The following is a 23,246-nucleotide window of genomic DNA, read 5'->3' as shown; positions in this document are numbered from 1 at the left end:
CCATCACAACGCATGCCTTTACAACGGTTGTAACAACTCAAGTGCTGTTACAACACGTTACCATATGCCTTCACAACAAAGGCATATGCGTGGTAAAAGTTTCGTTTTAAAATATAACTATTTTACAGGTAAGTATAAACGCTATATATATATATATATATATATATATATATATATATATATATATATATATATATATATATATATATATATATATATATAGGTTTATATATCCCTGTAAATGGCTTATTTTTTTAAGTAAAGTGTGTATATATATATATATATACACACCCACCCACATTTCCTTAAAAACCCTTCAACCCATACCAACCCTAAAATTGCCCCCCTGGCACCCCAAAGCCCATACCCATCCTGAACCCTCAAATTAACCCAAAACCCATACCCACACTGAACCCCAAAATTACTCCCGACACCCAAAAACCCATTACCAGCCTGAACTTTGAAATTAACCCCCTGGGACCCCAAAACCCATATCCGCCCTGAACTCTAAAATCACCCCTGGCACCCCAAAACCCATACCCACCCTGAACCCTAAAATTACCCCTGGCACCCCAAAACCCATACCTGCACTGATCCCTACAATTACACCCTTGCCCCCCAAAACCCACTCCCACCCTGAACCTTAAAATGACCCCCCGGCACCCCATAACCCATACCCAACCGGAACCATAAATTCCCCCCAGGCACCCCATAACCCATACCAACCCTGAAACATAAATTCCCCCCTGGCACCCCATAACACATACACACCCTGAACCCTAAAATAGCCCCCTCTCATCCCAAAACGCACACCTGCCCTGAACCCTAAAATTCCCCCTGGCACACCAAACACATACCCACGCTGAACACTAAAATTAACCCCGTGGCACCCCAAAACCCATACCCACCCTGAACCTTAAAATTACCCCAGGCACCCCAAAACCCATACCCATGCTGAACCATAATTTCCCCTCTGGCACCCCATAACCCATACCCACCCTGAACCAGAAATTACCCCCTGGCACCCCATAACCCATACCCACCCTGAACCCTAAAATAGCCCCCTGACACCCCAAAACCCACACCTGCCCTGAACCCTAAAATTACCCCTGGCACACCAAACACATACCCACGCTGAACACTAAAATGAACCCTGTGGCACCCCAAAACCCATACCCACCCTGAACCTTAAAATTACCCCTGGCACCCCAAAACCCATACCTACCCTGAACCTTAAAATTACCCCTGGCACCGCAAAACCCATACCCAAGCTGAACCATAATTTCCCCTCTGGCACCCCATAACCCATACCCACCCTGAACCATAAATTCCCCCTGGCACCCCCATAACCCATACCCACCCCCTGAACCTTAAAATTACCCCTGGCACCGCAAAACCCATACCCAAGCTGAACCATAATTTCCCCTCTGGCACCCCATAACCCATACCCACCCTGAACCATAAATTCCCCCTGGCACCCCCATAACCCATACCCACCCCCTGAACCTTAAAATTACCCCTGGCACCGCAAAACCCATACCCAAGCTGAACCATAATTTCCCCTCTGGCACCCCATAACCCATACCCACCCTGAACCATAAATTCCCCTGGCACCCTCATAACCCATACCCACCCTGAACCCTAAAATTGCCCCCTGACACCCCAAAACCCACACCCACTCTGAACCCTAAAATAACCCTTGCTACCCCAAAACCCACACCCGCCATGATACCTAAAATTACCCCCTTGGAATCCCAAAACCCATACCCACTCAGAACCCTAACATTACCCCCTGGCACCCCAATACGTAACCAACCCTGAACCCTAAAATGACTCCCTGGCACACTAAAACCCACACCCACCCTGAACCCTAAAGTTACCCACTAGCACCCCAAAAAATGAACACTACATTTGCATATTCGGAGTGGACTGTCCTCTTTGACGTTTCCATGTATGTAAGTCAAGAACAACATTCACAGTAACCTAGATATGCAGGCAGTAGGTAATGCTGTGCTGAAAAATGCATTAAAGTTACTGGAACTTACATACAAAACTGATGCCTGCTCTTCTGATACTATACTGTGGAGTCTGGCTGATCAGCAGCACTGCGTCCTGGCATCCAGCCCCTTCCGAAGCACTCACAGTGTAGATAGGTGTGGGTCAAAAGTTTCCTGGTTTCTCCTTGCCAGGGCCTCTTCTGCTTCATTGTGGGTGCCCTTGGATGCAAAAAGAGAAAGATCCATGGCCCTGCTCACCATTCATCTAGTGAGAAGTGCAGTGAGTTCGAGGTCCCCTCTCATTTCCACCTTTCATCTCTTCAGGTCTGTGCCAGTTCCTCATGCATGACGTAGAGCTGTCAGCTGTGAAGAGCCAAGGCAGTGGCCTAATAATGTCCTGACCTCTCTTTAAAAATGGGTTCAAGCAACATATCCCTATATCCTACCACCTTGTCTAGCCATTGCGAAAGCTTCAATTTGAACACCTCTTGTTTTGTCCAAACAGGCCACTATACAGGTTGATCTCGTTGAGTGTTCCAAGTAAGATTCTTAAAATCCAGGATAAGCAAGTGTGATATACATAGTTACAGCATACATTTGCTGATATCACCATCTCAAAATAGTGTATCATTGTCTTTGCAAGAAGCCACTGTTACTAAATACCTTTGCTGATACGACAGATGAATAAAGATGCTGGACTACCCTCAGTCACAATCAGATGGCGCTGGGACCATGACAAGCGCAGCAGGCATGCGTGCCTACCCTAAATAGGTGTCGACCAGGATAAGACCAAAGGAAAGCAGTGCACAGACAGCAGGGGCAAAGGGATGGCAGTGCAGGTGACGCTTTTCCATTGTAATTTAATTTCTGCTGGTGTCATAGCCCAGGGTGTGCTGTCTGTGCACTTGTATGGAATACACATCTATACAAGTGCACAAAGAGCAAACCCTGGGCTATGACGCCAGCAGAAAGTCCTTTGCAAAGGAAAAGTGTCACCTGCACTGGCCAGCCCTTTCCCCCTGCTGTGCACTTCACACCCCATGCTCACAATACATCAAGTGCTTAGGTGAAATCCCTGCCTTCAGGCAAGGATTTCACCTCAGTGCCACTCTAAGGGAAAACAAGAGGTGGGGGCAGGGGGGTTCACTCGCTGGAACTGTTTAGAGGCTGTCTGTCTGTCTGGCTCGGGCTGCCGGGCCTCTCAGAAAGCATTAAAAAAAAATCACATCCTCGGATCGGATAGCAGCCTTCTTGCACCATTTCAGTGCGTGTCATCTTAGCCTGGGCAGAGGAGGCGACGGGGGGGGCTGAAGCCCGGTGAGCCCAATGGGTGTTGCGCGCCTGCCTGCAGATATGGGGACAGAAGGGCCTGGGAGTAGGAGGAGGGGATCTTCCTGACGGGATGACTGGGGAGGAGTTGTGCCCTGCCCGGATTGTGCTTCAAAGGACCTTGCCAGCAGCACACAGTGGAAACGGACACTTGGCCTGCCAATGCTCTTGTCACTCTAGACAGTTTCAACCCTAACCCAGGGAAAGCGGAAGAACTGACTAGAACCAGTTTTGGAGTAGCCGGGGATTGTTCCCCACACAAAGGCTGCCACTAGGAATAAATGTAGCACCTTCAGAACTTTTCATCAGGACACTCATAGACCTGAGGAAGAATCAGAAGAACTACCCTGCTGTCTGAAGAAGGAAGACTGGAACTACTTGCCCCCAGGATCCCCCAGATCAGAGTCAGTTGGCTGACCTCCTGTTTGAGCTACAAGGACACAATAAGCTTCCAGAGACCACCTCTGCAACTACCCAGCTGACCAGCTAAGCAGCAGAGCTCAAGCAGGGCCACTGCCCGAGTCCTGCTGCTGGCCTCTGCTGGAGTGAGCCCTGGTCTCCAAGAGATGCCCCAAGGTCCTGGTTCCTTGGCTAGCGTCAGAGTGTAGTCCCCTGCTTCAAGACAGAACTCAAGGTGACTCCAGATATTTTGGGCTCCTTGCAACCACAAGCTGACTCTGTGCACCAAGAACCAACTTTTTACTCAAGCACTCCATGAGAGTGTATATGGTTTTCAGCTCTTTCTATCCCCGTGTGGTCCACCAAATGCCCCCTCCCCGTCCATGTTTCTCATGTACCTTTCTCCCCATTCCTTCTCGCTCTACGTTGTTAACTGGTCTCACCACAAATGTCCCCCAGCTCGAAAAAACAAACTCATTGACTGGCCAGTGTTGAACATCTCATGTCTGCCATGTAGAAAAAACCTCCAACATCTTCAAGCAGCACACCATTCAAAAGGATACGTTAATATTTTGTTTAATGTGCTGAATGTCGAATCCCAGACTCTGCATTTCAATAACGTACTCTCAATCCGCTACACCCTAAGTATCCATCAATTCTCCATTCATCTAGGTGAAATTCAGCCTTTTCACCACTTTCTCTATATATTGTAATTTTGTTTTACTCTTACAGAAAACAACCAAAGGACTGAAGAGCTCGATTACACCTTCCTGCAAGGGACCTCAGCGAGGTGTACCTGTTTTTCCCACAAACCAACTGAAGACAGAGCTGTCAGTCATTGCTGTGAATATAATGAAATTGACCGTACAGCAAGAAACGTCTCGAATTACAGCCTCAGTACTTAGTTCCAAACTGCTTACTGCCAACATCAGCGCTACATAGCATATCACATGACTTCACTGCTCAGAACGCATATACGTTCCTTGGTATCACTACCAACCTCTCAATAGCTAAAGCTCCATGTGATCCTGGTCAGACCAGTGCTCACTGAATTCTTCATTTGTACTCTCCTATCTTCAGAATTTTAACTCTGTGCCAAAGCGGTGCACTGCAGTTACTGCCTCTGAGCTACTAGATGAAGGTATTGGTGGGCTTCACAACTTTTCCATAAATGCTCACTTCCTGTAGTAGGAAGCAGCAAGCTCTTTCAGTGTTAAAGTGATTTTATTTTTTTGTTTCTATCATATTAACAATTCCATCTACATTGTGAACCTCAATCAACCTTAAAACAGTTGCTGTGAAACAAACGAGACCTCATATTTTTAGGTCTTGCTTTGTGACAGCTTTATTTATGCCCCATCCGAATGGTTTCAAAAATGCATAATAAAATACAAATGTTTTGTATTTTCATACAGGACATCGTTCACATCTGTTCAGGTGGCAGTGTTTTTCCTATTTTTCTCCTGCCAACCACAATTTACCACAGGGAGTAATGGGTTGGCCCATTTTTTAAATTGGCTCTTTTCATTGTGTGTGATTTTGCTGTGGATATATGCTCAGGCACCTAAAACATATTTCACTCCAGTGCCAAGGATAGTAGGCCAAACGTTGCTTTTATTTCATTTTTTTAAAGTTCTTTTTTGTAATGGGCCAGTGTGTATCTTTTTGTAAACCTATACTCCCCACCTTCAAAGCGTGGCAGGTCTTACTTTTACGCTTTAAAAACAAAAAACTCTTCCCACCCCCCAATCCAGCTTTATTTTATCTCCCCACGTTGCTTTCATCACTACCTCCATTTTTCCCTCACCCCTTGCTAAACTATAATTTGGAAGGCCCAGCTGCTGCGTGGCTGCTCTGGGGGCATAGAAAGCATTTTCACGCTAAAACATTTAATTTTACATTTTCCTTTTCAAGTGGTGTCCGCCATCTTGGGGTCAGTAAATAATATAATCAAAATTCATCCTTGTCATGACTCATGCCAGTGCATACATTGGTACGCATGTGCACACCAGTTGAATGACCGTGGTTGTGTCGTCGTAGATTTTTCCCATTCTTTTTTTTTTTGGGGTTTTTTTTTGTGATGCTGTACTACATCAGCAGAAAACCTTTTGCTTTTTGCCGTTGCTGCAGAGCTGCGGTAAACAACCTCTGCTAGGTCCAAACGGAAATCTGTCTGCCAATAATTGTTTACAAAAAAAAACGTTTTCATCCACACCCCTCCTTTTTGATTCCTCTGCCTTTCTAACTTTTGACCCTTGAATAAGCTGTGTAAAATTCCGGAAGAAAAAACTGAATATGGTTTTGCCAAATTTTTGTGTGTCTCCAAATTGTTAATTAGCATAACCAGCTTGCGTGTTCTAACCACAACTACAAAGGAGCTACTGCTCTTCTATAGAATCTTTGCTAGATATGATTTTGCAGTCTTGAAAAAGACTTCATGCTGCGTAGTCCGAGTCTCCAAATTGAACATTATTACTGAAGTTTCTAGTTATGATCTACATTGTGCTTAGTGCTCCAGAGATTCCACCTTACTATCCGTTTAGAGAGGAAAATGACTGGCTCTATTTAGTGAGATTTTGTTTCACTGCACTTGATTTCTAGTTGAATATCTTTGTTTATAAATTAAGCACATGAAAAAACTCCAGACTAACCCATGTGTGCAGATCCACCAATAGCACATTGTTTTTATTTCCATTGGGAGGGAGGCCAGGGACATCATTACTCAAGCCAGCATTTCCCTCTGGTGAGCCATGGCCGCAGTCAGCAATGGCAGTAGGTTGACAGTTCTATGGTAATGTGCTGCTGCTTCCTGAATTACTCACACTGTTTGGAAACTCTCAAAGTGTGGGTTTATTGTGTTTGGGGTTGAGCATTTCCACCGCTACTAACGGGTGCAAATGCTGGGCAATTATTGTGTGCCCGGGGCACTCAACTAAGGCTGTGATCCTTGCAGACATGGACACTCAGAGCAAACGTAGACAGGGGTGACCGCCAGGCCCTGGTGCTCCTGGATTTGTCGGCCGCGTTCGACACGGTCGACCATAACATCTTGTTGAACTGTGTCAAACAGGCTGGCCTGAGAGGATCCACACTCAGTTGGATAGAATCTTTCCTTGCTGATCGTACCCAATCAGTTAGGCTCTGAACCTTCACTGCCCCTAAGCTCACTTCCATCTGTGGGGTTCCTCAGGGCTCTTCTCTATCCCCGCTACTGTTTAATCTATAGCTCAGACCCCTGATTCATTTGTTAAAAACCAGAAAGATCACCATCTTTAACTACGCAGATGATCTTCAGCTCATAATTCCACTAGGATCCCCTGACTCCGCGGCTGAGTTTCAGGCGACCATGTCTCACATCCAGCGATGGATGGACACAAACCACCTGAAACTCAACCCAGGCAAGACGGAATTAGTGCTGCCTAGGAAGAGCGAGATAAGCTGGGGCCCGCACTACTGGCCGGTGGAACTGGGGCCTCCCCCCTCGGTTAAAAGCCTAGGGGTTATTCTCAATGCCGATCTCTTGCTCAGAGGACAGGTGGGAGCTGTGATTTCCTCTAGTTTTTACCAATTACGGACAATTAAAATCGCCCACCTGCTGAAACATTCAGCCCTCATACAGGTGGTGATAGCTCTGGTACTCTCGCGGCTCGACTTTTCGAACTCCATTTACCTCGGTTTGCCAGCTGGCCTATTAAAATAACAATTGTTCAGAACCAGGCAGCAAGACTCATTCATAAACAGCCTAAATGGCGGTCAGCTAGACCTGGACTGTCGCAACTCCACTGGCTAAAGATGGCCCAACGGACAGCATTTAAGACCGGATGCTTAACCTTTAAGGCCTTGCACGGTAACAGCCCCAGATTTATCAGAAGTATGATCACAAAGTACTCACCCCCGCAAAGTCTCTGTTAAGCCCACCTCCACCTGTTAACTATTCCCTCATTCAAACGGAATCGGCAAGGAGGGTGCTGTTTCTCTTACCCAGCTCCCAGAATCTGGAATTCTCTTCCCCTCGCACTCAGAAGCTGTGACAATCTCCTGGGTTTCAGGAAAGCCCTGAAGACATGGCTGTTTGAGCAAGTTTACACATAGTAACTGCTGCAACACTTCTCATGCTCAGCGCCATGAAACCTACGAGTGACCGCGTGCTCTACAAGTTGTTATTAACATAACCTAACACGTTTAGAGCGTCGAAGGATAACTAAATATCTGTACTCTTCATGTTTCTAGATTTGTTTAAACTGGTGGTTGTGGGAGTGTTCGTCATACAGGTGCATAATTCAACAGTTTTGTTTAATCTTTTTTTCAGTTTCCACTCGTATGTTATCAGCTTTGTGGTGCCCAATCAGAAGAAGCTGACTATGTTAGCACACCACAATGGAATTGAAGGAACTTGGGAAGAGATCTGTAACAATTCCTTGATGGAAACCGAAGTATTAAAAGAAATTAAAGAGGTAGCAAATTCAAGTAAGTAGAGATTTAATACATTTTTACATACCTGTCTTGTAGTTCACCTTGACAGTTGTCCTACGATCCCACCAAATATTGATTTTTTTGTTGTTGATTTTTTTCTTTTACTTTTTGAAGAGCTTATCAGAATGGAAATGTATTTAAAATGAGTGATATTGTAATGCAATAAAAACTGCTTTTTCTGGACTTATACAATAATAGACCATAAATAATTGAGAGGCTCCGTTTTGTTGCAGTGTGAATCCTCTACTCGCACTGCGGTACTACAGTGGTGCAAAACGGCAGCTGCAGAGCGAACGGTGTCCCACAATACCGAATGCGCTTCTTTGGCCTCTGCCACTATCTCGAAGTACCAGTTTGTAGAGAGCACTTTAAGCTGCTGTGGGCAGTAACCACTGGGAGCAAGCACCTTTAGGAATATCACCACGTGAGGCCCCTTTGTAAATTCAGTCTGAGATGAAGGCACCACAGGTATTAAATCAGCTGAATTCTTAAAAAAACAAAGAATCTTGGGTGGTTGGATCCTAAGAACTATGCTGAGACGTTTACTGTTTTCTCTGACATCCTTAAGTACCCAAGGGCGCCTGTCCAGGAGCACCAACATGGCGGTCTCATAATAGCAAAGCTCATTCTCGGTCCTGCAGATATCCTGCATTTATCCAACACAGGGTGATGCTGCAGCCCACTAAAGGTGTGGAAATTAATAACACATCAGCAGTGGGAAACGCAAAGAAGAGAGTTCCTGGCACCGGAGGGCTCTGGAGAAAAGCGACGTACGCAGGACACTGGCCGCAGGCCCCGAGACATAGGAGTTGCAGTAGGATGAAGGCGGCACCTGAGACCTCGCTTGGACCAAATCAGAACAGCGCCGAGCTGAGGCAATCCGAAAGCGGAAAAGCGGAAATAGGTGAAGGCCTGTAGAGCGTTGCCCCCGAGCAGCGCTGGGATGCCTTCGGGTAGCCATGCGCTTTACAAATGTAGTATTCATTTTATTTTTCATTTTTCATGAGGAGATGGTGGCGATAAAGGTAGAAAGAAGGGGGAGTAAATTCATCCTCTGCCCAATACAAGTAATCTGAGCTGGACACGAGCGGGGAGCACCTGCCTATCTTCATCCGGAAGCTGTGCTTGAGAACTACTGTGGGGTCTTAGGCCGCTGATCAGATGAAGCCCAGCTCCTGGGCCGGAGCTCTCACCCAGGAAGGTCCGATGGAAACAAGCAAAGCACTCGGCCCAGGAGGAAGAGGCCACATGGAGAGCGAGACAGACCATTCTCCTCTGATAAGGGACGTGATATCATGTAAGACAGTCTGCATAGAGTAGAGGGGGAGAAGCTGCCTGATACACACCCGGTGGCTCCCAGAGAACCCGCAGCAAGGAAGTATAGCCGGAAGGTCCTGGGTGAGAAACGGAAGACTTAGAGGAACCGTAGGAGAACCTCGTTAGGCATAGGACAAAAGGGATCACTCTGCTAAACCTGAATGGGAGACAGAGGCCCCAGTGTGGTGTGACAAGGTCAGATTGAAGATTCCAAGGCCTGGCCGGGAGAAAGACAGGACCCGGCTGGGAGCACGAGCAGCCCACCGATCCTAAAGAAAGAGAGCAGGTGAGCCAAGCCCACAGCTGAGAGTCAAACAGGAATTGACTAGGAGGAGAGGGGATCACCCAGGGTGTTGTGATGCCAGCAAGTAAGGAACACTAAAGCCAGGGAGGAAACGATGATTAAGGCCTGAAACGGCGGGTAAGGCACCAGTGACGCGGCTGTGAAGGCGAGAACGGAGACGTGCACGGCCGAACACTAACCCTGACAGATAAGCCACAGTGACCCACTGAGCCCCGGGAGGTGCCAGGGAAGCGAATTGCCAGAACCACACAGGTTCGGGCATCCATATAAAGACATAGTAGGGCCAGTAAACACTCCCTTATCCAGCAATATCCACGATAATGGAGGCAAAGATGCCGCGACCAAAGAGCGAAGCCGGGAACACTCAGCCCAACACATGTGAACCCTCCCCACTACCCACCAAGAACGATAGCGGAGAGCCTGTGGAGAAAGAAACATTTGCACCTCCACTTAGACAAGGTACTAGCGGTGATAGCAGACACAAAAGCGGTGCTTAAGCAAAACATAGGGGCGGTGTTCGTGGGACTTTAATTGTTGCAGGCGGAGCACCGTAAGTTGGCCGATAGGGTCAAAGAAGTTGCAAACAGTCACTGAACTCATAACAGAAGACAAACCGGGGCCCCGAGTCTGGATGACCTCGCCTATAAAGTGACAGATCTGGAACGACGGGCTGAAGACGCTGAAGGACAAAATGGAAGAAACAATATCAGGTTTGTGGACATCCCAGAAAGCACGGAGGGCATGGACATGTCGGTCCTAGAGAAATGGATGAGAGAAGAAATGCCACCAGACTCCCTATCTAAATTCTTCGCTCTAAAGAGGGCGTACCAAGTCCCTGGGCGTTCTCCTGCTCCGAAGAGGCCCCTCTACCTGTGGCTGCCAAACTTCTACACTACAGGGATAGGGACGTTATCTTACAGCAAGCACAAGCTCACGGCCCATACATAATGGGTAACAGCAAAGTAGTAATGTTTCCGGATTTTACAGCCAGAGTGCAGGTGCATCATTCATCGAGGCCAAGAAGGCCCTCAAGGAAGCAGGTTTGCAGTACTCACTGGTATTTCCAGCGAAACTCCGGATCATCCTGGATGGCACTACACATTTCTGTAACTCACCTGAGGAGGCATGGACCTGGCCAGAAGCTTACGAAAAAGGCACACTACTGCCCAAGCCACAAGCGAGCCCCCGAGGGAAGAAACGCATAGCCAGAAACGGACAACGCCGCCCCAAGAAATCAAAGGCACTGCAGATGCCCACAACCTCCCAGACGCAACAAGATAGGGAAGCCGCACTACAGGCGGTGGCACAGCTGATGTCACCTCAAAAATCGGACAAAGCAATGGATTCTTTATCGGAGCACCTAGCACAATCATTTGACTCTGAGGACAACACAGACAATGAATCATGCTTACCGAAAGTCGCCTCACGAACAGCTGATATTCATTTAATGTCATTAAAAGATGGACAACCGGCTGTGAGGACTATAACTGAGTACTTGACATGGAAATGGATAGATCCCCTCCCCTTCCCCTATGGGGTACTATGACTGCCTCGACAGATGAGGCCTGTGAGAATGGACTTCCGGGTGGGAACTTTTCGATATTTGGAGACTACAAAACAAATGGAAGAGGGAATACTCATTTTACTTGCCACTATACGGCCTGCACACCAGACCAGATATGTTTCTCTGCTCCAGTCAATTGGCACCCACACAGACGGGGTCAGAGTACCTAGGGCGTTCCATGTCAGATCACAGCCTTCTCCTTCTAAGATTTTCTCCAATTGTTCTCGAAGATGACTATTTTTAGACAGCAGTTGTCCGGTGCAATATCCTCTTATTTGGTAATGAACCAAGGAAATGCAAGCTCCACCTGTCCCCCCGCCAGGGCTTTAAGTGGGCCGGGTCTCAAGGGGTCTGAGCACCGGCAGTTTTTTTCAGGGGGCCTCGAAACGGGTCTCTATTGGGCTCTGTTTTGAGCCCTGGCACAGGTGGTCCATTTTTTTCATGGACTGCTATGACAGCATTCTGCTGTCACTGTACTGCAGAAAAAAGTGCCAGGGCGCAAAACAGCCCGATAGAGACCCGTTTCGAGACAGCAGGCACATGGATGTGCGCTGCTCACTTGTCACTAGTGGAGAAGTTACGGCATGACGTCATGCCAGGTGAGCGCTGTAGGGGAAGGGAAATCCTTTACAGTCATTTTCTTTCTGGATTTCCCTTCTCTTTCTAAAACGCAAGAGCAGCAACATTGTGGTAGGGTCACCAGGGCTTTAAGTGGAAGCTTTTTCAATATTATATGTAACAAGCCATAGTTGCAGCTTATTTAGCTTATGCAACTAATAACCATTGACAAAGCCAATAGTCCTTACTTGTTGTAGGTATGATGTTACTTGTATCACATATCTGGATGCAATGACAGAAACAGCAAAATACAAGTCGGGCGGCACACTATGCTAAACACAGATTTTTAGCGTAAGTGTTTTAAGCCACGCCCCTAATTACACTGGCCACGCCCCTTTGAGAGACCCCCCAGTTTTTTCATCCCACTTAAAGCCCTGCCCCCCGCCCCTCCTCACTCCCTCCTCCCCCCTTCACTCCCTCCTCCCCCCTGTTGAATGGGATGCCTTTAAGGTGGTGGTGAGTGGACAATGCATGTGTCAAACAGTAAGTGCCAGAAGGGAGATTAATCAAGACCTCGGGTCTTTGGAAGCCCAAATATTGACACTAGACATGGAAATTGGGAGTGGAGGCCAAGAAATGTCTGTCGGACATAAAGATCAAATACTATGAAACCTGGGAACTGTTGAGACTCCTATATGTCTGAACATACCATGAGAGTCAGCATGTAGGAGGAAAAGCATTGAAATTAGTAGCCTGTCTAATTCGATCCGAAGGCAGGGGGTCCCTGATCACCAGTTTTTCAGCTCCTGAAGAATAGACAACTTTTTCCCCATAAGTTATAAATTACTTATTTAGAGACTACTATGTTAAATTCTATGGGAGACCAGGAGAGATGCAGGTAGAAAAGATGGTGGCATACCTAGAGGGAGTGGGATTACAAAGGCTAGATTAGGTCTCGGGGGAAAAAGCCTGGAAATGGCGATCACCACACAGGAAGTCAGCACAGCAATTAAGGAAATGTCCAGGACGCCCCTTCGCTGGGGCAGCTGTTGCGCCTAATAAATGTTATTAACATAACATAACATAACATAACAGAGGGAAAACGCCAGGGCCGGATGGTCTATCTTTTGGCCACACGACTTGAGAAAATGTACACAGCTGCACTACTGGGGGACCATCTGCCAGTCTCCACTAGAGAAGCCCTGGTGATCCCACTATCCAAATCTGATATGGCGGCTACAGTGGACTTTCGTCCTCTGTCAATGCTGAATCTCAATTTTAAAATACTTAGCAAAGTGCTAGCATTAAGGCATCTGTCGCAAATTCAGCAACTGGTCCAGACAGAGGGGTGGTTCTCTGGGTTCGCTTATTATACTTGGACCCAACGGCTAGGGTGTGCATGGGCGCAGTGGTGTCTGCACCCTATTGCATATATAGAGGAACTCGACAGGGCAGCCCACTGTCGCTGCTGCTCTTCGCTCTGGTGATGGAACCACTAGCAGAAAGCTTTAGACAGGAAGGCAGGGACCATGGAATAAAGCTAGATTGAAGGGTGCATATTATAACATTATATGCAGATGATATTTTACTATGCATACTAGATGGAGCACAAGGCATATTGAAAGCAATGCACATCTTGGAGTTTGCAGAGTTATCAGGGCTCAGAGTTAACACCCGGAAGACCCATTTATTTCCGGCGAGGCCCGCACTGGCCAGACCAGGTGACCTTCCAGTAGGACCCACATGGACCCCAAGCTCCTTTAAATCCCTATGTATTCAGGTGTTCCATAAGCAAACTGCCCTCCTAGAGGGGAACCCGGGCACTAATGGCAAATGTGTCCTTCTGGCGATTCCTTCAACTCTCGGTCATGGCCGGAATAGCACTCTCCAAAATGTTGGTGCTGCCCAGGTTACTATATTATTTTGTCACCTCCCAGTGATGATCCCAAAGAAGTGGCTCAGCGATATGGATAACTTGTTGAGGGAACGGGTTTGGGATGGAGGTCGAAATAGGATCTCCCTCAGAATTTTGAGACAGCTCTTAACAATGGTATGACTTCGCGTTCCGGATTTTGAAGCGTACTACCTAGCGGCTCAGCTTTAGTGGCTGAATGGGAAGGGTTTAGAGACGCTGGCAGTGCAAGAACAGTCCCCTCAGGGAACATTACTCCCTAAGATGTTAAACCTCAAACATAAGATCAAAAATATGGGTGTGCTACTTGAAGTAGCATGGCATTCTGTGATAGATGTATAAAGCGAGCAGCAGGAACACCACTTTATGCATCCGACCTACCAGTAGTAGGACTACCATGGATGTGTGTTGGTCCCCCCTTCACCCAGGACCAATTGAGGGGTTGGGTAGCGGTGCGAGTGACTACAGTCCGGGACTGTTACCAGGATGGAGAATTATTCCCTTTATTGTAATTCCTGGAATATCATGAACTATCACCAGGGCAGTTCTTAAATTACCACAATGTCCGGGGAACACTAGCCACACTCTGGGGGTAGAGACACAAACTAGCCCACCACGCATAAGGCTCTCCAGGCAATGGTGACACTAGTATCAGCCAGACACTTGGTAAAATGGTTATATGTTGCGATAATGGCCATGACGGAGATGCCCCTGTCCCATGTAAAGGAGAAAATGGAGGATATGGTTAGGAGGCCATTGACTGGTGCGGAGTGGAAGAGTCTCTTAGGGAGCCCTAAAAATATATATGGGAAAGCCGATTTTAAACTCCTACAGTTTAACACACTCAATATGACTTACCTCACTCTACTTAGGCTAAACATCATGTATGGGAAAGATGATCGGAAATGCACTAGATGCACAGAACTAGATGCCAATTTGGCACACTGGAACTGGGATCCTTTTTTTCCTCAAAAAAAACACTGACTTGGGGCGTTCCGCAAGGCTCTGCCCTTAGCCCGCTCCTTTTCAATGTGTACCTCAAATCACTGGCAAAAGGGTTGAATCCTGTGGCGTCAAAGTAACCTTTTACGACGACGACACCCAACTGGTGTTCTCTTTCAAAGACCACGCTGAAAAATCATTCAACAACTTTCGCCATTGTATGCTGAATATCGCCTCCTGGATGTCTGCCATTAACCTAAAGCTCAATACAGATAAGACGGAGATCTTATTCTTCAATCAGAAATCGCCCTTATCTTCCAATCTCTGGTGGCCGTCTGAACTCAATCCCTCCCCGGAACCAGTCCAGGCCGCCCAAAATCTAGGCTTTCAATTTGATAACGCCCTCTCCTGTAAGACCCAAATCAACAAAGTCACTTCAGCCTGTTTTGGGAAAATACGAATGATAAAAAAAATAATCCCCTACCTACCGCTAGACTCTCGAAAAACAGTAGTCCATGCCCTCATCACCGCTCACCTGGACTACGCCAACAGCCTGTATGTAGGTGCTCCTACTTACCTCATTAATCAACTACAGAGAGTCCAGAACGCAGCGGCTAGGCTGATTTGCAATATTCCCTACCGTCACTCCATTTCACCCCTCTTGATTAAATTTCACTGGCTCCCAATAAGACTGCGCATTCAATTTAAGGCCCTAACTCTGGCCTTTAGAGCACTCAATGATCGAGGCCCCATTTACCTACGTCGCAGAATGAGGTTCTCACAAGCCCCACGAAACCTCAGATCCAACCATCTCCGCCTCATGATCTGCCCCCGCTTTCGTCTTGCATGCACGGGAGGAAGGGCCCTTGCAGTAGCCACATCCAAACTATGGAATCAGCTGCCCACAGAGTTAAGATTCCTGACGTCAGAACCTTTATTCCGGAAAAAATTAAAGACCTGGCTTTTTTCCCAGATCTAATACTAATTCCTCTTTTCACCCTCCCTTGACCCCTCTGAGATAATGTCTTCAGCGCCGGGACACCTCCGTCGGAGGTAGCTGTGCGCTCTACAAAATACTAAATAAATAAATACTACAGATCTATTGGAAAACGATCGAAGGGACCATAAACTGAGTTTGCCTGTTAGAACTTTTTCCGAGGCCTAAAGCTGAAAAAATAGGACACGCTTGTTTACGTAGCTTTGCTACTGGCCAAACTACAAATTGCCTTCAGATGGCGAGCATATGTGTGCCCCAAAGTCGGTGACTGGAAGAATGACGTGTCAACATGGGTTAGGGCAGAGGAAAGGGCACTGACACGCATGGAAAAAGTTCCCAAAAGGCGCAAATCCTTGGCTGAAATATTAAGGGCATGGAAAACAAGAGTATCGGGGGATACTGAAAACCATACGGAGGACCCTCAGCCTGCAATAGGAGAAGAGACTAACACCAACCGAGCAGCAGCCTAGCAGGCTGCTAGATACATGTCATACCAAGTAGACAGTGCGGATAGGCAACAGAGGTGGTTTGAGAAGGACCCCCCCCCCCCATCCCATCCCATCCTGTGTGCCCGCGATACACGACTAAGCCAGACCTTTGAACAAAACAGGAAATCGTAGATTAATTGACGGCTAACCCCAGGTAGAAGAAGTAGTTGGTTTTCCTTTTTTCTTTGTTTTGTTTTTTTAAAAGTTCATAATGCATAGATTAAAACATGTATAAGATATTAGCTACAGACTTGACTAGCTCCACACATCGACCATGGTTATACCCGGAGCATGCATGATAATAGATTCTAAAGAAATAATACAACACTCTGGCATAAAAGCTTAATGAGAATGGAATATGAAAGTCTATTTGGATATAACTAGGTCACCTGCTGTCCTACTCCTATACCATCTGCATGCAATAAATGTCATACTGAATGTATAATTAATGCAACTGGTATGAAAAGTGGATTGTAAGGTAATAAATAACAAAATGCTATTAAAAACAATATTTTTTTTAAAAAAATCCTAAGTACAGACACAGATTGTACACATTAAATACATTTTACACATTAAGTCTATTTTTTCCCTCAAAATAACAGACAATTTCATTGTAACCTATGTAAAGTCGATGCCAATAAAATGCAGATATGGTCTCACCCCTCCACCCCACCCCCCACACAAGATGCCTGAAATAAATTAGAAACTGCAAACCACTTTTTACAACTTTTCTTCTCAAGACTATCTGATTCAAAGCACTGTTTTGAAATGAGGGTCTCCGAGGGTGTTTGTCTTCTTAGTAGCCAAATAGACCTTTCCATCGACATCCTGCTTAGGTTAGAAGTTACAGCAATGGTGCCTGGATAGCAAACATAGGTACTACATTTAGAAAAGCCCATGGGTAGTTACCATCGTCTGGGTAGTTTACTTTAAAATGTTCAGTTGTAAGCTCTCATTTATACTTCCTTTTAATGTTGCTAAAATTGTATGTTTAATATATTTCGAGGAGCTTTTAGCCAGACCTCTTCATCAACTGGTCTGTGGTATCTCTCACATTTTTTGTTCTACCCACTACACCATACAACATTGGGTTGTGGGTCAGCCCACTTCAGTCAATGGCAAACTTCACTGTGAGTGGCAGCGTTCACACGGAGCACATCTGGACATATAATAGTTATTTTCAGCACCACAGGATACTATGGCAATGGGTGCTTTTTACACACAAGCATTGCTTTGCTTTTTGCAATTTTTCAAAAAATCAGCGAGGGCCTTACAGCTCACCCAGTAATTGTTTTCGAAAATCCATAACAAAACGTGCATTAACAAAGCTGAAGGGTGGCAACCAACGCCAGATTTGTTAGCTTTGCCAGTGCTTGTTTTCTTTGCTGGCACTTGGAATCCAGAGATGGAAAACATCACCACGGTGATAACTACCTACCGCGAATGTTCTGTGTCTCTCTCTTCCCACATTAGTCTCTCGATGGACATCTGTGGAGGAGGATAGGAGTCTAATGGATGTGCACAAATAGCACCTTTCATAAAACGTGATGTCTGCCTTGATTAAGCACGGACAAAAACCTTTGGAATAACAGAACGTTTTTATCCATGTGAAATTATTTCTTATATTTGGAAATGAAGAAGTCCTACCTCAACCTGGAGTAAAAAAAATACAGTTACTTACAGAACGTTTTTCACAAACCAATCCTAGAAATTCCGATATTTCATCAGAATGGTGTATTTTTTGACATGTGTGTCAACGTCATTGACTAGTAAAGCTGCAGCCTTCTGACAGTATGTTATGTGCAAACTATATCCAAAAGCCTGGCCTTGCAAGGCAGTCTTAACTCCTTCCCATCTCTGGGACCTGCATGTGGTGAAATCAGGTTTCCAGCCAGTCAGAAAAGCAGGCCGTGCTGTAAGTGCGAACTGCCTTTGTGGTTATTGTGATATTCAAAGTGCTTTCTCTGCTTTCTTCATAACACCCACCCAAGCATGCTATGCACCAACAGTGCTTGTCAGAAAAAAACACGTAACACTGGTCGATGGGTTGGCGATAAAAGAAATGGGCTTGTACAGCATTTAAGGCAACCCTCCTGCTGCTTATTAAAGCGGCTGCTTTTCTGTGTTCACTGCAGCTCATTTTCAGACTGAGCATAGACTAGAACTGCCACAAAACCATCACGTGATTTCTCCTTCCTATTGTGTGCCTTTGGTCTAATTTACAAGCTTTTTTTGAACACCCGAACTGAAATTAGAGGTGCAAAAGAGTCCACTGCAGGTGCAAATTCTGCTTAACCCCAACGAGACCCCAAAATGCCTCTGCTGGATGGCTATGGCTACAGTTTATTCTCACCCTGTCACAATCTTTCAAATGTATATATGTGAATCTGTTTTGGTGCAGCTTTGCATCATGTCCTTCTAGTATAGAGCGAATGGATGCTGTTCCATAGTTCTATGCACAATAGACCTTTTAAATGCATTGTGTACTGGATGAAGGTGAGCTTTGAAAGACATTTTTTACTAAATCTTTCCCTTTATACTTTCTCATTCTTCAACAGTGAAACTAGAACGATTCGAGATACCCATTAAGGTACGACTAAGCCCAGAGCCATGGACTCCAGAAACAGGCCTCGTGACTGATGCTTTCAAGCTCAAACGTAAAGAACTGAAAAACCATTACCTCAACGACATCGAGAGAATGTACGGAGGCAAATAGCACCTTTATCCTTGTGGAGTAGGCAGACAGTGTGCAAGGAGGTTTTCAATAAGGGCAGCGTTTGAGAGAGCTTTATAAACACACGCTATCTGATTATTATTATTTTTTTGTGTTTTTTTTTTTGTTTAGTTAGAATGTGGGTTGTTGTCACACGTCTGTTTTTTCCACTTCATTTCAGAATTCATTTCAGTGAAGGCCACTACTCTAGAATTGTTTTGTGAACAAATTACCAACTATTTGTATTTTTATACTTATTTATTTTTGGTTTGTGTCGTGAAAGGATATGTACATTATTTATGTCTTTGAATTCCGCAGTTTTCTACTTAAAGCAGAAAATGAATGTAAAAATGTTGCAGATTCATGCCTTGTCCACAAGAGCAATAGTGCGGAAGATTGAACCATGCACGTTCTCCCTACTTTGGAGAAAAGATGTCTTTTGGAACCCGCCTGTCCCTAATACTTCATTCAAATGATCAAAGCTAATGGAGAAGTGAAGTTCCACCTTTCCCATTTATTTTAAAGTGGATAGATACCGAATCAAGTGTGTGTGTTAGATCCATTCTGAAAAGGGATCACTTAAAATGCGCTCAACGCTTTTTGTTGTACCTGCGAAAAATGTCTTAACTGAATGTGGTGTTCCCACTTTATCTCATCATCCAAAGGAATCTAGTGCACCTCACTCTTATCTCCAGAATACAAGTATATGGTGCCTGATGAGTGAGCATTCCATTTGTGCATGTGAGAAGACTGCAACTACATTCCAAGTAGGGCAAAGAAAGGGCAGCAATTGATGGGATTCATACTGGTTGTTTTAAGAACTGTGCAGAAATTAGTAAATCACTAGATTTCATTATGCGGTTAGTGTTTAAAATAAAAAAAGTTATCTTAGAAACTGGAAATTTTTGATGCTCTAGTTAACGGGTTAGTGTGGGAATGTCAAAAAGGATCGGTTACGACTGCTGGGCATTTTTTTTGTCCTGGCTGGCTGTATATATTCAAATGTAGTCAATAACGAGTGAAAACTATTGATACTGCTATACTTTGCACTTTTAAATTATTTTAAATCATCTTAGATGGATTTAATATATTGCTTTGTACATATGTGGACTTTCGAACGGGTATAGGAGAAGCTGAGTTCTCTTTAACAGAAAAATCCAAAATATTTATTGAGGGAAGACCTTTTTCTGGTTACGACTGTTGAAATGTATATATACAGATCTAGTTTTGTCCTTGTAACACAAGAAGAGGTTTTCTACAAGCTGGATTTGGGGTATTTAACGAAGAAGAATTAATGGCACAATTTACCTGCTGTAATCCTCAGGTTTTCTTTTGTTTTTGTTTCATCATCACACCAAGTGTGTGTCTATAGCTTATTCACGCTTTTGAAGAACATTCTATCAATGAAACCTCACTTGTATTTATGAATCGCAACCAAAACTGTAATTGTACCTAATGCACATCACTGCCATGGGAAAAGCCTTCCATCTCTTATAACTCATCGTGTTTGCTGTGTAAAAGTCAAGACTAACGGTAGTATTCATGGCTAATCTGACTAATTCAAGGTAAACGACGAACGTGGAGTATAAGAAGAGTACCGTAGAAGGGACCACAAGCGCACAATGACTTGTTTCAAACCTACCCATATCTAAAGTCCTAAGTGTGAAGTTTTTACTTGGACTAGCCTGTCTGATATGAAATTATTTGCCTTTGTTGCATCATTTACTTCCAAGCAGTTTCCAGGCACCGCACAGAATTTGCACTTCATCATAAAGGACCTCACCTATATTCTGTGCGTGTTCCTAACTCTTTTTAGTGCACTATTTGTGGTTTTCTTTCACATTTATGAAATTTGCAGTGTATATACGTATTAATGCCTCTCCATTTGTATGACTTTTCTATTGGTTGAAGTGACTACTTCTGTTGTCCTTGAAAGTTCTTGAATAAGATTTAAAAAACAAATAAAGCCTTGCATTGTTTCAGGCTGCAAATGTGTGCCTTTATTTGCTTTTTTGGTGCATTTATTTTCATTCTTTAGATTTGTTGGGTTCTATCTCTTTGGCTGATTTTGATAGACGTTGATTAACATTCAGCATTTTTTTTTACTGTGCTGTGTAATTGTATATTATGTCAAGTGGCAGAACAGTACAGTATGACTTGCAGGGTGAGGATGGCACATCATAGGAAAATAATATAGAATTCCAGCAAATCTAGGAAATCCCATGAGCTATGTGTAATTGTTTAAAAACCTTGACCCTGCTGCACAACTGTTTGAAAGTCATTTATTTGTTTGGGTGGATTGGTGTTCACCTCAAGTAATAAAATAACTATCTTGTTTGGTCCAGTCAAAAGTTTCAGTAATTTAAACCTTAGCTCAACCCCTAATAGCTATGGAACAGAGCAGACCGGTTTAACTTCAGGCAAATATGCAAAGCATTTAGATGTAGCCAAACATTTACATAGTTGAAAACACAGCACATTAAAAATCCTACTCAAATATATAAGGAGGGTACAATTTAATGAATGAAATGTCACCAAAACAAGGGTAACCAAAGATCTATTGTTGTAAAGATTTATAAGAAAATCATGCCAAGAAGAACAAAGATCAGTTGTGGTAGACGGGGACCTAGGCACAATTTCAGGCAAACACGTGTGTCGGTAGGCTACACCAACCAGGTTTGCTGGTCAAAGATTTTATCTTATGACTTAGTATTTTAAGTTGATATCAACCGCAGGAGATCAATTCTAAAGCCCCAGGGCCTCAGTAGAGGGTACTTGGAGACCCGGGGTATCAGGCAAAGGCCGCCAGCAGAGTCCATTCCAAGTCCATTTGGTACTGGTCAGCTGGGCCCTTCAGGAAAAAGGCCAAACAGGAGGTCAGCCAAGTGACCTTTGTAGTGCCTTGGATACAAAGGGAGTGTTGGAAATTGGGTTACTGGTTGAAGGGGGTGTAACCCTACTCAAGCAGCAACTGCAAGGTCTGTTAAGATTAAACACAAGGAAACCCCAAATAAATCTGTGGTTAACCCTCTGAAAGCTTGGAACAAAACCAGTCAGGCCTATCTTGGAGCCAATATGTAAAGTATGTGTGCAGCACCTCAAATAGTAATAAAGTAAAAACAATATAAGAAAAAAATCCCACACAAATTTAGAAAAATAAAGTTAGATTTAATAAATTATTTGAGATCCAAACAAAAATCCAATCAGTAGAACTGGAGATATGCAATTTCAAAGTTTTAAGTAAAAATAGTCCCTAGAAGCCAAAGAGCCAACTTTGGTTATTTGGTTGCACCAGACCAGGACAAAGTCACAAGTTCAGGCAGACAGCAATTGAGTGTGGGCAGATACAGAGCCCAAGTTAGGTTAGTTGAATACAGTACCTTAAATTCTGGTTTGTGGCGCTTTGTGAGAACCTGCGTTGAGGATGCATCGCACAGTGGTGGTTCAGAGGAGCTGCAGGGCTGCAATGCAGAGGCCTGAATTGTCATTGAGTATGTTCGGCATTGATGCAGCGGCTGTTCCTTAGAACCTGCGCTGCGGAGTCTGGCGTAATGGTCTATGGTGTCGTCAACGAGGGACTGGCGATGCAAAGTTCTGCTTCGAGGATGGGTTGCACAGCAGCGGTCCGATGAGACTTTGGGCTGTGATGTGGGGTTTAGCGTCAGAGATGCGGCGCTGTTCCTAAGCGGGGCTGTGTCAGTTCTGCCAACAGAACCACATTTGGGCCTGCAGTGCACCTCCAGACCCACTTCCAAGGGTCTAGAACTGGAGTGGCATCCCTTGTGGGGGTGACACTCACAGTAGACTGAGTCCAAGAGCTGGGCCCGAGTGTTGGTCCATTATTTATACCTGATGACCACTTTGGGAGTGGTAATCTTCAGAACCTTTTCCTACTTCAGAGGTGCTTGGATGTCCTGCCTCCCTGCTTTGGCCCCAGCTTGTTTGGGGTCACAAAAGACTAGTGTCAAACCTTTTGTGACTGTACTCAGCGCCTTTGTGACATACACATGTGGGTGTGATAGGTGACAGCTCCTTCCCCTTCAGGAAGACCAACTGCCAGCCACACCTAGTCATGTGATCTGGGCTGCAGGCACAAATTGGTTAGGACAGAATGCCAATGTTTTGAGGAATTACAGGATTGTTTAATATACAGTGGGTACAGTGGGTGTCCAACGATCAGTTGGTTGAGTGGTTTCTTTTATTTATTGTAAAGACCACTGACGAAGAGCCACATAGGCTATGAACACACAGGT

The 23,246-nt window shown here is 45.0% G+C and overlaps 1 protein-coding gene across 6 annotated transcripts in view; it reads left to right on the top strand.

The window, feature by feature from the left end:
• ACSL4 (acyl-CoA synthetase long chain family member 4) overlaps positions 1 to 20,984 on the top strand; it is a 234,148-nt gene extending 213,164 nt beyond the window's left edge. For all 6 annotated transcript variants that reach the window (XM_078688793.1, XM_078688795.1, XM_078688792.1 and 3 more), the window contains exons 15-16: positions 8,035 to 8,192; positions 18,839 to 20,984. In XM_078688793.1, the coding sequence (XP_078544919.1) occupies positions 8,035 to 8,192; positions 18,839 to 18,996 (316 nt within the window). In that variant the 3' untranslated portion in view covers positions 18,997 to 20,984. The remainder of the gene's footprint in view (positions 1 to 8,034; positions 8,193 to 18,838) is intronic.
• Positions 20,985 to 23,246: the final 2,262 nt, after the last annotated feature.

Source organism: Lissotriton helveticus, chromosome 4_1, assembly GCF_964261635.1.
Source record: "Lissotriton helveticus chromosome 4_1, aLisHel1.1, whole genome shotgun sequence".
NCBI lineage: Eukaryota > Metazoa > Chordata > Amphibia > Caudata > Salamandridae > Lissotriton > Lissotriton helveticus.
This window is presented reverse-complemented; position numbering and strand designations above follow the sequence as displayed.